Raw genomic sequence first — 15,633 nt, 5'->3', positions numbered from 1 at the left:
ATCCTTGGTTATGCTTGAAAACCCTAGGTTAGCAACTTTCTAAACCAACTTGTGCAAAAATAAGGATAACTTGAGTTAGGAGATAGTTCGAGACTTCATACTAGATGCATTGCAAATTTATTTCATCCACCTATCCATAAATGTAAGTTTCAACACTATATGAGTTCGTACAAATCCATACAACACAGGACAACAAGCATATTGCACTAAAACAAGGTTTTTTTTAATTTGAAAAGTTAAAGCACATCATTATTGCCTATCACCCACCTAAAAGGGCTTATTATATGTCTTCCAATTGTCATAAAAACATTTTGAATTTTTTTGAGCCATTGGGGAAGTTTTTGCAACATTTTACAAAAAGTTGCTAAAGTTGCTTGACAACTTTTTAGCAATTTTTGCATTTTGTACAATTTTTGGAAACTTACAAGTAGAACTAATTAAACTTAGTCCAAATGAACCAAATAGGTCCTAAAAATGTTAGAACACGAAATAAATCAAAATCACACAAGATTCTAGGTCTTTTGACCATGTTTGACCATATAGTTGACCAAGGGCTTATAACTATGCCAATCTTGGAACTAGGTCTTACAATTTGGTCTAGATGCCTCATTGATTGATCTAACCTAATATAGGTGTTATTAGGACCTTGATGATTCACCATTTTTTGTGGGTTCTCCTACACCAAACATTCACTACAATTTAATTGTGGACTATAATGCTGTGATTTAACATTTCAGATTCTTGTATATGGAATACAAGTTAATGTTGAATAATTGTGATTTTCTTCAACTTTTGGAGGGTCTTAGTTCTTATAAGTCTTTTCTTTATTTATTTTTGAATTAACTTCTAGAGTCCTTTGAATTCTTGAGGTTTGGGCAAGTAATCTACCATGTGAAAGAATTTGAATTGACGCGTAGTGTTGACTAGAAAAATATCGATGGAAGATCACTTAGTTCCATAATGTGTCCAATATCAAGCTGCTTAATATTTTTCTCTATATTAAGAGCTCTGTAACATATAGATATTTAATCTCTTTACCAATGTAAACTCTTTTCTTTTGCACATTATTTTGGGCTTAGGTTTTGAAAGGCCTATTTAATATGAAATAATATATTTTTGTAAAGAAAGTTCATGTGTGTTTTGTAACAAAATACTTAGAAATATAATTGAACCTAGATTATTCAATATTTGAATTGTTGACACTATAGAAAAAAAATTATCCACAAGACTCAAGTTTTGATTACGTAAAAATAGGTTTTAAAGGACCTGAAACCTTGTACAAAGTATCATAGAAACAAGATCAGACTAGACAAACTAAAAACAAGAGGCCAGAGTACAACAATGCATAAAAAGACAACAAAAGGAAAGCAAAAAGATAGCCCCAAGATAGCTATAGTGTCTTCAAAATATCCGTTGCTTGGTCTGCCAAGATGTTCATGTTTTCTGCAGAGGCTTTCATATCATCCAACTTTTTTGTTTCCACATCCTCATTCTTCTTGGAATAAGCCCTTGTTCACATACTAGAACCCTAGTCCTCTTTTATATCGTTAGAGCCTTGGCCTTTACCTTGTTCAAGCTTCTTCAATAGGGTGTTAAAGTTGTCAGTCATTGTCTTCAAGATAGTGCAATTCTGATTGGCCAATTTCTTAGTTGTTTTCTCCAAGTTACTCACTCTAGTGTCCAAACCATCCACTCTTTTTGAAGGTCTTTTCCCAGCTGATCCATATTTTTGTTCTTGGCTTTAAGTGGTGGAACACATTTCATCAAATTCTTCACGTCTTTAGCATTTCCTATAACCTTAGATAGTCTGTCAATGTATTGACCCAACTTTCTCTCCCCCCTAGACGTCTTGCTGAGCTAGTCAAAATCTCTCAAGATGTCTTGCATTTTCTTCTTTAGATTTCCAATATCCTTCATCATAAGCCCTAGGTTACCAAAGATTCCCTTCAAAAAACCTTGATATTCCTCATGCATGTTATGCACAAGGTAATCCTCATGCTCCCCCTATTTGTTCCTCTCCAACTCAGTCTCCGTAAACCCTTTATCAGCATCCAAATCCTGAGAAAGCACTTTTTTTCTTTTTCTCTCCATCCTCTTAATTAGGAGTTCATCATTAGAGGGAACATAATCCATTTCAAAATTCTTCCCCTTGTTTCCCAAAACCTTGCGAGATGTACCTTTCTTCTCAATACCCTCTTCCTGCTCCTCTTTAGAATTAGTGTCTTGTTCAAAATCAATCTCCTTATCCTTCCTTTTCTTCGTAGATGAGCTCCCTAGATCACATTTCTTCCTCTTCTTAATCTCAACCTCAGTAACCTCATCCTTTGTATCCTCATCAAATTCCTCCTCCAGTTCACTTCCCTCCATCTCACAATCCAAAGATTTCTTCCTCTGACAGGGTCTATCCACTTTTTTGGATTTCAGAAGTTTCATGACTAGAACCATTAAACCCTCATGCCAAGCAAGATAACCCTTAGGATCATTTTGAATGGCTAAAATATCCACAAGACTCAAGTTAATTATCCTAATATTTTCCATTAATGATATATTCTTAGTTCATTGTGAGATGGCCTTTAAGAGGTTGCATAGTTTTTCCTCTTTCTTTCATATTAACAAATAGTTTTGAATTATTCTAGACAATGCATGCAATAACCAATATAATATAGTAATAAAAATTTCACCAGATTATGTTCTATAAATTCATTATGGAAAATAGGAAGTAGAGAATTAATTATAATCTTGGTTAATCCCATCGCCAATTTCTCAATTAGATATGTTGCAAATTGAATTCCATAGGATTCTATTCTGTTTTCTTCTTCATATGCCAAATCCTAATGGATAAAGAAAAACACATTTAGGTGACCATTTTTATTTTTGAGAAATCAAGGCTGAATTTATTTCTCAACTTCTTTACTAAATAATAATTTAAATAAAAAATTATGAGACTAACTTAGTTGTCGTGCTCATACAAAATAGAGCATATGTCTAACTCATGTATAAAAGATGCACCTAAGAGAAAAATAGTCATGGTTGAGATGGGATAAAATGTTTTTTTCATCTTTACACCTCACTAAATAATCTTGTTTGCAAAGAAGTGATTCTTCCTTTGCATGTTGATCCATAGTTTTAGCAATCATGCTTTAGCCTTGATAGACACTTCTTAATTCCCATCAACATTACCAATTTCAATTTTGTGAGAAAGAAACAAAACAAATCTTTATAAGATTTATATTTAAAAGTTCCAAAAACAAATGCAACATTTCATGATCCTTTCTTTGTTTTAGAAAATTTGACAGGATTGAACATAAGTACCTTAAAAAGTTACAAATTACTATGATGGTATATGAATTCTAACTTTAATTTTTTTAGAGAATTTTTGTTTTAGTTATAGGAATTCCACAAACCATCTTGCCAAGTACCTAGAGGTTAGACTATTGATCTTTTACTCAATAACCTAGCTTTAGTAACACTAGTACTTGTACCCTATAGGTTCAAGGATTGTGTTGATTGCTGATCCATTATATAGACCACTCACTACAATTTACATAACTAATGATTGTTAGAGATTTTAAGTATGATTTTTCTACAACCACCATTCATACAATGGCCATGTACAATGATATGGTAGAGGCACTTATGTTGTGGTTGACAATAATCTTTAGAACTTGCTTCTATGGATTCACATCTCCCAAGAATTTTAAGTTTTTTCAAATTATTGTTAGATGTTGGTCCACGTAATATCAACTAAATTTCACAATGACCTTATAATTTACATAACCAATGATATAAATAGTCAATTTAAAGAAACGAATGATATTGTTCGATATTTGAACAAAGTTGTCAAATTTTGGAAATTTTGGAAATCAATGTACATAAATCAGTAGACTTGGATTCATGATATGGAAGAAATGTCCTCTACCTATCATCAGTGTGTTAAGTTCACTTATAATATATTTGTATACCTGGGGATAACACTTTATATGTTAACTCAATTTCAGCGAGTGCTCATGTTCCCCTAAATAGATAAGCAGAAGACTTTGATGCAACCTTAGCTAAATATAAAGACAAGTTCAAGTCAGTAGACCTTGGCATGGGGGTGTATCAACTCAACTCCCTCACAACACTACTAGTTTCACCTAGGTCTTATGGAAAGCCTTCACAAGAAATGATACCTTCCTCTTCAGCTATGACTTTATCTGGCACATTTGTAGAGTCTTCAGTGCCTATTCAAGATAAGAAAGAAGACACGGTTGTTAGAGACTAGATTTTTAGAGAAGAGAAATGCATGCACAATGAGAATTTTTCTCCCTCTCCTAAGGCTTATGGAAGAGGGTATACTTTTGTCAAAAAGATGGGCTATCTTGGACATGGACCTCTTAGTCATAGATTGGATGCTAGAGTCGAACCCCTTAATCATGCTCTTTTTGGATGCAAGTCTAAGGAGACAGTTGGCCTAGGATTTGTGAATCACAACAAGAACACTACTTCCATTCTTGATGATTCAGATAGTGAAGATGGACCAGAATACATACCTAATTTGACAAATCAACAAGATATGTGTGAAGATTGGGTCCCTTCCACTAATCCTCTTTGGGGAGATTCAGATAGTCCAATCACTCATGAGACAGTTGCAATCTTAGAACAAGATGAATTAGATATAGAAGGTCCTATTAGAGAATGTCAATGAAAGAATCTTGTTCATTTCATGGAAAGAGAAGGTGTTACCCTTGATGATATTAGAACTTCCACATGAAGACATCCCAAACCTTCATGGTGTAAACATCCTAGTCGAAGTTCAGAAACAAGTTCATATGAGTATGAGTGGGACTCCTTCTTAGAGCCTTCCATAGTTCACATGGATGTTGATGTCATCCACACTTATAGTTCTCAGCCTGAGGTAGACGACGTGTCATGTGTAAGATTAGAAGATTTGAACCCACATGTTTCCTTAGTGGATGATTCTTCCCTCGTTAGGAAAAATCTTGATTTGGGTAACTTAGAGGGATACTTGACAGACTCTGACTCTTCAGTCACTAGAGATGATATCATTCACATTTACAACCTTGAACCAGTCATTGACTTACCTCTTGTTCATCCTAACCTCATTGATTGGTCCCAATGCTATCAATAACCTAAGCTCTTAACATTTCAAAATTATTATGAGATAGCCTATTACTTGAATGCCATTGAACCTGTAGTCTCTTCCACCAATGAACTAGCTACTAGCATGATAGAGCCAGACATCAAGTACATTAGTCACAAAATCAAAAGAAAATAAAATCAAAAGAATAGGAGTTCTGATGGCAAAAACCATTGTGTGACGGTGTCAGAACCAAAAAAAGTAAATAGAAATGATGTACCCAAGGGTGAAAACCTCTCTGAGGTACGTAAGGATGAGGTACTTGATCATCTCCCTAGCTACTTTCAAGATAGATCTTCAGTGCTTATTGAACCAACACAAGCAATCAATTTGGGTATAGATGAGGCTCCATAGATAGTACACTTGGGTTAGTCCTCGTCACCACAAGAAAAAGAATCTTACACTAAGATCTTACAGAAAAATATGATCAACTTTGCATGGACTTGTTCAGATATGCTAGGGTTGGACACTAATCTTATCATGCATCACTAAAGTCCATAACTCAGGGTGTCAAACAAGTTAAACAAAAATTGAGAAAGATGGATCCTCATACAGCTCTCCTAGTCAAAGTAGAATTGGAAAAACTATTTAGTGCTAGATTTATACAAGCTATAGCTTATGCAGAATGGATCTCAAACATAGTACCTGTATCTAAAAATAAAAAATCCATTCATGTATGCACAGATTTTTGAGATTTTAACAAAGCTTTCCCAAAAGATGATTTTCCACTTCCAAACATAAACATGATAGTGGATATGATTGTAGGTTATGAGATTTATTCCTTGATGGATGGTTTTTCCAAATACAATTAGATTAAGATAGCTCCTGAAGATCAAAAAAAGATTGCATTCACTTGTGCATGGGGTACCTATTGTTGGAATGTTATACCTTTTGGGTTAAAAAACACAAGAGCCACTTATCAACGGGCTATGACCACCATTTTTCATGACATGATGCATAAAAACATGGAAGATTATGTGGATGACACCTTGGCCAAGTCTAAGAAAAGAGACACACACTTAGATGATTTAGAAGTCATTCTAGATTGCATGGAACAATTTCAATTAAGGTTAAATCCTAAAAAGTGTGCATTTGGAGTCACCTCTAGAAAACTATTGGGATTCATCATTTCAGCAAAATGAAAAAGTCCAAGCAATCATAGACATGCCACCTCCTAGAAACATTAGTCAAATGAGGAGTCTTCAAGGACGTCTTCAATCCATAAGGAGATTCATTTCACAGTTGGCAGATAGAGCTCAACCTTTCAACAAGAACTTACACAAAGGAGTCAAATGTGTTTGGAATGAGGATTGTCAAAAGAGCATAGATCAAATCAAGAAATACTTGGAAAATCCTCCTATTTTAATGCCTCCTATCCCAGGGAAACCACTTATTCTATACATTTCAGTGACAAAATCTTCCTTGGGGGCATTACTAGCTCAACTTGATGAACATGGGAAAGAAAGAGCAATATACTACATTAGCTGCAATCTTGATTCATATGAGGTTAACTACACCAACATTGAGAAAGCTTGCCTTGTAGTTGTGTTTTCTTCGCGAAAGTTATGACATTACATGCTTGCCCACACTATACACCTCATAGCAAAAATAGATCCACTCAAGTATTTACTAGGTAAGATTTCCCTCACTGGTAGACTTGCTAAATGGATGATGATCCTTTTAGAGTTTGACATAGAGTACATTTAGCGTAAAGAAATCAAAGGACAAGCCATATAAGTTCAATTGGTTGATTTCCCAATACAAGATAATGCACCTATTCAAGTTGACTTCCTAGATGAACACCTCATGTATATGAATGAAAGAACATGGAAGATGTTCTTTGATGGATCCTTTATGCAAAACGGTTCAAGAGCTGATGTGTTGTTTTTTTCTCCTCATGGGTACACGATTCCTAAGTCTTACAAGTTATTGTTCCCATGTACTAACAATATTGCTGAGTGTGAAGCTTTAAAAAATGGAATTAAGATGGCCATAGAATGGAGAATCAAAGAGTTACACATCTATGGGGATTCGCAACTGATAATCAACCAATTCAATGATGAATATCAAACAAAAAATGAGGAAATAGTACCTTACAAGAAAATGGTTGATTCCTTGAAATGATACTTCACATTTGTCATGTTTCAGCAAATCCTTAGAGTAGAAAACAAAGTAGCTAATGCTATGGCTACACTCACTTCACTCCTTCAATTAGAGCAACACGAATCTAGATTTGAATTCCTGGTGAAAGAGCTACATCACCCTATCTATGACTCCCAAGAAAGTCATGTCATTTATACCCTTGTTGGTTGTGAGTCATCAAGTTATGGTGTCATTTACTCATACCTTCGTGATGGCATTATACTTGAAACCTTTAACCGATCTGAATGTAGAAACCTTACTTGAAATGGCTCTCGCCATTCCCTTATCTCTGGTGATTTGTATAGGAGGAGTCTAGATGGAACACTTCTTAGATGCTTAGAAAAGAAAGAATTCGACCAAGTGTTAGTTGACATCCAAAAGGGCATCTATGGGGGACATTCCAATGATCTTTCCATGCCCCAAAGGTTGCTTAGGGAGGTGTACTATTGGCCTACAATGCTGATTGATGCAATGAATTTTGCAAAGTCATATGGAAAGTGTAAAAAACACAATAACCTAATACATGCTCCAGGCAGGGAGCTCATTCCTTCTATATCTCATTGGCCATTTCATCGTTGGACCTTTGATCTTGTTGGGCAGATTCATCCCAACTCATCAGGTGGACACAATTCTATTATCACTGCTACTGATTACTTCACTAAATGGGTAGAAGTTGTCCCACTTTCTGTTGCCTCAGGCAAGATAGACTCTCTATTCATTTTGAACCATATCATCTGTCGATATGGAGTGCCTTTTGAGATTATTACTGACAATGGAGGCCAGTTTAAAAATAAAGACCTTAAACAACTCTGCAAGAAATTCAAGATTAAACAACATTGATTCTCCAATAACTTCCCGCAAGAAAATGGTCAAGCAGAGGAATCAAACAAATCCATTCTTAAAATCTTACATAGAACAGTTTGTAAAAGTGGTAGAGATTGACACTTATAGATAAATCTACCTTTGTGGGCCTATAGAACAAGTATTTGTACTCCTACTAGGGCTACTCATTTTTCCCTTACATATGGCACCGAAGTAGTGTTACCTTTAGAGGTTGAGATTCCTTCACTTAGATTTCCCCTCACAGGTGTAGTTACAAATGAAGACTACCGTGCCATGAGACTTCAAGAGTTAGAACTCCTAGATGAGAAACATCAAGCATCATTTGACCATATGAGGGTTTATCAAAAGCGCATGTCCAAATCCTTCAACAAAAGGGCTCGCCCTAGAAAATTCCAAGTGGGAGATCTTGTCCTACGTGAAAATTCTAAGAATGAATAGCATAGAGATAAAAAGGGAAAATTTGAACCTAATTGGGCTGGACCTTACATCATTACAACAACTTTTGGGTTAGGTGCTTATTTACTATCTACAATAGGGGGAGAGTAGTTCCTTGATCCTATCAATGTCTTACACTTGAAGAAGTTTTATCCATGATGCCCATTCTGTCTGGGGGCATCCTTTGTACATAGTTTATTGATCCTGAAAAAATTTCCAAAAAATGATATATTGTCAAAAATTCTAAAAATCAGAAAATGTCCTAAAAAAATTATCATCTAAGTGAAAACCTAGCAATAGGCGCCTTGACGTATCTCGAAATTTTTTTTTTTTTTTTAAATTGAAAATTGAAAAAAATAAAATAAAAATTTGCAATAAAATCCAAGTGGTGAAAATCTGGAAACAAGCGCTACTTGAGGTCTTTGCACCCTTGTTTCTTAGTGTGTGTCCTTGACACTTAGCCTTTCTCCATCATGCCTTGTCCTTGTTGCCTTGGTTTGGAATTAGTCTTTGTCTTTGTCTTTTTCTAGGGGGCATGACTGTGTTAGCTTTGGTCTCTTGAATGTGTTAGTCTTTAGAACACCTCGTAAATGGTGTTTTTTTAACACCACCCCAACTGTATTTTCTTTCCAACTTTCATTATATCCAAGGTCATGCAACAATGTGTGCTAAAATGTTGACACATTTCTATGAATCATTATATCCAAGATTGTTCAAGAATGAGGTCTCAAATGGTGACTCATAACTCTCTATTCATGGAGTGCAAGGGTTTATAATAGAGGCCCTTAGTTTAGACCTAGTTTTTGCCCATGCAAGTACACCATAAAATGAGAGATTCAAAGAGGAAAAGAAAGAGTGCTAGTCTCCATGATCATCAAATATGCATGCAAATGAAAATGGAAGCTATTCTATATGATAACAATGCATGAAAGCAAACTAATCTATGAAAGGAAATGCAAATGCAAGATTATTCTATGAAAGGAAATGTAAATCTAATCTAACATGCAAGTGCAAGAGTACTGTAAATGGATTGTCATGGATGCATGAGAGAAGAAGACAAGAAAAGACAAGTTGCAATGTCCAAGCTCAAGTGCTCAAGCTCTCCTCCAAAATTGGAAAACTCTTTATTTTTTAACAGGGATCTCTTTTCTACATTTAGGGTTTGGAATTTGAATTCATGTCATATAGATCCAATCTTGTTAACTAGGTCAAAAATTAAAATTAAAAAAAATGGCATTTAATGATTAGCTTGCACTTTTTTTCACATGGTTCAATGCATGATATGAGTTGTTATTTGAATTATTTGCTAGTTATTATTGCTCCTAACAATTGATTTTCAAATCTAACCCTAGGGTTTATATAAGTTGAGTATACATTGCATATCTTGTTTGTTTGTTTGCTTGTTTGCTTGTTGGAGAGTTTGTGGCTTGCTTGAGCGGAAAAATTCAACAAAAATAAAAATGAGGTAAAATCTACAAAACACATTGCATGGGTTCCCAGATATTCTGTTTCAAGCTCTGTAACATTTGGTTTCCTTTCATTAAAATGAACCTATCACGTGTCTTACTTGAGTGATTTCCTACCTTCATAGATCACATTTCAATTTCGGCTCTAAGTGAATGAACATAGATTTATTTTCTCGCATATTTGTTACACATAGTAATTAGACCCTATGAACACTATTTATTGATCTTGAGAGAGTGGGCTTCAAGAGCTTCTTGACGACGGAACCACTTGTAGATAGGGAAGGTGTTGATGAACTCTAGGTTCAAACATTGTTGAGTCTTTGACAACTAACAATATGTTCTCTCTTGAGAGAAATAGAAATCGTTGTCAACAGATAGACTTTGTTGAGTTGGTATTGACAATTTAGTAGGTCAATTAATTTGTTTGTTGTGTTTTGGTGAGGTGACAAGACTAGAGGATTATGCTTTGTTCTTTTTGGGAGCATCAGAAACTTGGAACCCTTGAATCATTATAATACAGTTCTATGAAAGGTCATGCAACAATTGAGCTCTACATTTCCAACAACAAGGTCACGTCCATGAAAAAATCGAATAATTATTAGAAAGTAAACTACAACATGCATTATAAGCTTTGTAAAATGGTAAAATGAGATATACTAATCTTTTTCCCTTTTCAACCCAAAAAGATACACCTGTAAAAGAGATTCTCTCTTTCATAAATGAAAGTAAATAATGGACGTAGCTATCTTTCGAACAAAATGCACCTTTGACCAAAATTGAAAAAATAAAAAACACAATGGATTTTGCTGAAATTTTCAACATTTGTTCTTCATGATCTTAATGTTTTATAATAAAAAACAACAAAAACTTTGAAAAACATAATTTATTGTAGATTTAGAAATTTGAAAGAAAAAAAGACTTTTAGTACGTTCTTTACTTCTTAGATTTTCATACAAATCAAAAGCATGATTAGGCCAAACACAGCGAGGTGCGCCACTCCTGAAGACTATAATATTCACTCCAACCATAGTGTGAGGTAAGCAGTCAAAATCAATTTCCCACAAGGGCATTTTGTATAGGACAACCAATTTATTAATTTTTACTTCCTGATTCGGATTGTGTATATTCTTTTGAGCCAACATTTCAGTCTGTGAACCACATCTCCTTACTGCTCTCTTGTCCCGATGATGATGGTTCAGAGAGTGCGATTCCAAAACATTGACTCAAAAGAAGATGCACAATCTGAATCCAGAAATAAAAATTAATATGATGAAATGTGGAAACACATTTGCAACAACCAATTTATTCTTTTCGAATAAGCCGTCTGCAGTGCTCAACTTCTTTAATATTTGAACAGTAAGTTTTCTTCTTCTTTTTTGGGTCAAAGTCTTCGTTTCTACTGCCAATGGGTGAGTTATCCACAAACCGGCTCCGCGTCTCTTGCTCATCTTCTCCGCCCTCTACAAAACCCCCTTCGAAGATAAAATAAAACTAAAAAAATTGCAATATACCCGAGACTTATCCAACGATTCGTCGTCTTCCACACTAAATACCATCATACAAAATACAAATAACAAAAAGCCAATGCGAGGATGAAGCATAATGGCAGAATATAAATGAAGGATCTCAGCCCAGCGGATAAAAAAATTAAAAATAAATCGAATAATCCTTATTTATTCCTTCTCATCTTCTTCGAAATCCCTCACGATCCTCATTTGTCTGTAAAAATGGAGATCCCCAAATGGCAGGGGTGTGTAGAAAGCAAGGTAATGGCCCCGCTGGAGTTCGTTTGGAAGATGGTAAGTGATTTCTACGAGATACAGAAATGGTTTCCCGGCATGAAATCCTGTGAAAGAGTTGAAGGAGCGCCTGAAAAGGGAGTGGGATCTGTGCGGCGGTGTATAACACCCCTGCCGTCTGATGAGGAGGGAAGTGGTTCTTATGCGGTTGAGGAACTCATCGCTCAGGACGATGTTAACCATTCTTATACTTTTCGCGTCGTAGACACTGACAGGCCCAGCTTTCAGGGATACGAGGCTACTCTTCAATTCTTTGAAACAGGGGAGGACAGCAACTGTTTGACGAAATGGTCGTTCCTGATGAACCCCATTGAAGAGAGTTCGAAAGAGGAGATTGAGGTCCTTATGAAATCTATTCTTGCTGCCATTGTCAACAATCTGGAAAAGCTCGCTTCTTCACGGTAACCCTTTCGATCTTCTTTTCGCTGATTTCTTCCGTGCGTGTGTTCTGGTAAGTTATGTTTGTTTTTATGGGTTTGTGGTCGTTTGGTTCTATAGGTGTGAGTTAGGCACTAATTGGTCATTCTCGTCTGTTTTTCTTCTTCTTTGATGATGGATGTCACCGTATGATCTAAATCTCCTAAAAAATAATAATAGATAAATGGTAAACTGTTAATATCCAAATAAATTAATTGTCTTTTGTACATTTGAATGGGTATGTAAGACTTGCATAGATCAATGTTGTATTTTGTGAAGTTATCATTATTGGATTTCCACAATCCATTTGTCATATGTAATTTTGCTTTTGGATTCAATTGTGTGTGTGTTTTTTAGCATCAATATTTCAGATCACACTCTATGATCCATCATCAGGATGAGAGAATGAATGTAAGAATGTGTGTTTTTTGTAAGTTTGATTTTGACTAATTTGACTATAATGAAACCAGATATGTAAGATAGATATAGAACATGCATGAAATTCAAAAGTGTGTTACCTTTATTTTTGAGATATATTGAAGTTGACATGTAGGGGAAGAGCAATTACATTATTGTCAACATTCCAAGAATTATGATATTAATATCAGGATTTAACAATGTGATTTTGAGTCAAACTCATTGACCCATGTTTCATGAGTAGTGATTCAACATGAATCCATCTCTCATGAGAATAAATGGAACACTTAGCACTCATTGGATCTAGGTGATGCTTATAGGGGTGAAGCATTGGGACTTCTCAGGAGGTCACCCATCCCAATACTACTCCAGCCTGAGCACGCTTAACTATGGAGTTTCCTCCAATTAATAACTTTAAAGAAAACAAGAAAATTATGACTAAAAGCTCATTTATAAATCTCTCTTGTATAAAATAGCCACCCAATTTTACTTCTAATAATGAATATTTTTAAATTACTAATAGGACATTTGTGCATAAGTATTGGCAATTTTTGAATGACTAGTAAGACATTTGTTATAAGTATAGACAATGTTTGAGGTGGTTGTAGTGCACAATTTTCGAGTCATCTCTAAGTAGATATTGGAAAACACTTTGAAATAACCCCCTTTTGACCCTATGCATCTAAGAGATCCCACAATGTGTGACATTACTAATCAAAAGTTAGGACAATAGTTATAAACAATAAAATCACATACGAAGACAACTAAAAAATAATTTAAATTTGATTTTTTTAGAATCTGTAGCTGTACAAAGTCAGCTTCCATGACTACGTGTACACTTCCTCTATAGAGACAATGTTAAGTAGCTTGCCAACTTGATGGGTGAATGAGTTCAATTAGGTAATATCACTTAGTGAACTAAATCGACATAGATAAGAAAATTTGAAAAAAAATTCTAGACATGTACATTAGCCATTGTGATGATACATATTCATTTTCTTTATTTTCTTTAAGAGTTCAAGCACGCTCAGACAATCCACTTAATTAAACACACAACAAAATTCTTCAATACAATGATAGGGGGAAAAAAATCTAGCTCTAAATCCACCCATATGAGCTAATGAAATGGGATAGGAAAGTTAAAATTTGAGTAAATAATAACTTGAATTGGGGTCATTGTATCCATCACTAACAATCTAAAGAGCTAAAATTATGTCAAAAAATGTTAAATTTTTAGCATTATGTTGCTGTTTCGATATATTTAGACATATGTTACTATATCAAGATATTTACATCAAAGGAGAGAGAAAATTAAAAGGTATATGGTTCCATTTTGTTGTTTGTGAGATCGTAATATAAGCATTGTTGCAAACTATATGGACATTAGATCAATAATATGCAAATAATTTTTTAGACACTAATAAAACATTATGGATCATTTGAAAAAGATATAAATTTTCTCCTAAGGGTGAATGTTCTAGATTGAAAAGTTTGTAAAATAAAAAATAAATGTGCAATGAGACTATGTAGAAGTTGTTTTAACTATCTAATAAAAATGAGACTATTAGGAATAGGGAATTATGCTCCTTTAGAACATAATATGAAAAAACTTAAGTGACAAAAATATGTATAAACATTTATGCACGATGTGATCATACTGTAAAACTCCACATCAAGTATAATAATGAGAAAAACAATCAAAAAAATTTATTTTTATTGAGAGATAATGAAAAATCTCTCTTTAATTATCTAAAATCTCAATGATGAAAAGTATTATCAATAATATATATCGTCCCTTCAATTAGGTGTGCATCTAAAGGATGCAAGGAAGTAGGAGGGTGGGATAAAGAAAAAGGACAATAATAAAAATAGAAGCACAAATATGATTGAATAAGATGTATCAAAAAATAATGTGTCAATAGAGTTATCTAGGGGAGAAACAACCCACTAGAAAAGTCTTGTGCTAAAAGCCAATGTGCCAAAGAAAAACAAGAGAAGCAAGGCATCAAAGTTCCTTCCACTAGTACAAAGTATATAGAGTTAAAGTGAGGTAAAATGAGTAGGGATTGATGCATTCGTAATTTTTAGATTATTACTTTACACAAAAAATGGTGTTTAGTTGTTTTTAAGAGAGCTAGGACACATGAAATGTTAGAGGTATTATTTACTACCTTTAACTCAATGTGTGGAGGAAAACAATTGAATAAATATAATGTGTTGGATGAAGAATTTAAAAAAAAAAAAAAAATGTTTACTTCCTTTTTTATAGGTAATGGGCCAAGGCCTAGATTATTTATTATTATGGTAAAGATTAATTATTATTATGTGTTAATTTCAAGTAGATTCAAACCCAAGATCTCCCCGATGAGAGGCTCACAATTTACCGATGCATTGTAGGCCCTTGCCTACTTCTTTTTCAAATTCTTAGTTATCATGCTTAAAGTCAAAAAATCATTAACATCACGATAAATAGAGTGTTGTCTATTTAAAAAAATAAACAGAAAAAATATTTGTTTCATAGTACAGTTTTAAATTTTGGATCATACTCGATTAAATTTAATATAAAAATAATAGTATTTTTTTCATAAAGAAATTATCTTGTTAATGTCAATGATGTTGTGCTTATGACAAAGTCATGAAATTTTTGTTTTCATACTAGATTCATAGTCAAATCCTCTAAAGTGGCATCTGTATGGTCTATGTTGATTGAGTTGATTTTCATGTTGATAATGTTAAATGAGGAGGCCCGCTATGTGACCATCTTTCCTTGTGCTTACAACTTTGATTGCAGTATAGAAATTAAAAAAATGCTTGATTAATAAACCTTCTAATTGTAATTATTTAAAAAATTAGAACTTGCATTAAGTAATAAGATACACCTAAACAAGTGTTAGGTGTATGAAGTCCAATCAGTTTTGTAATGTTCCTATAATAGGAAAATATTCTAAATTAACATGATTCGACCTTTAGTTGT

At 34.1% G+C, this 15,633-nt stretch overlaps 1 protein-coding gene across 1 annotated transcript; it reads left to right on the top strand.

The window, feature by feature from the left end:
• Positions 1-11,672: 11,672 nt before the first annotated feature.
• LOC149551371 (uncharacterized) lies at positions 11,673-12,557 on the top strand. The gene has a single exon (XM_089789676.1). The coding sequence runs from the start codon at positions 11,754-11,756 to the stop codon at positions 12,228-12,230; it is 477 nt and encodes a 158-aa protein (XP_089645802.1). The 5' UTR covers positions 11,673-11,753; the 3' UTR covers positions 12,231-12,557.
• The last annotated feature ends 3,076 nt before the right edge of the window (positions 12,558-15,633 follow it).

The sequence above is a fragment of the Cupressus sempervirens genome, chromosome 6 (assembly GCF_028749045.1).
Source record: "Cupressus sempervirens isolate cs-2001-9-10 chromosome 6, ASM2874904v1, whole genome shotgun sequence".
Lineage (NCBI taxonomy): Eukaryota > Viridiplantae > Streptophyta > Pinopsida > Cupressales > Cupressaceae > Cupressus > Cupressus sempervirens.
This window is presented reverse-complemented; position numbering and strand designations above follow the sequence as displayed.

What these genes read in the sequence shown, in the direction of transcription:
- LOC149551371 (XM_089789676.1), top strand. Translation starts at nt 11,754, where the DNA reads ATGGAGATCCCCAAATGGCAGGGGTGTGTAGAAAGCAAGGTAATGGCC.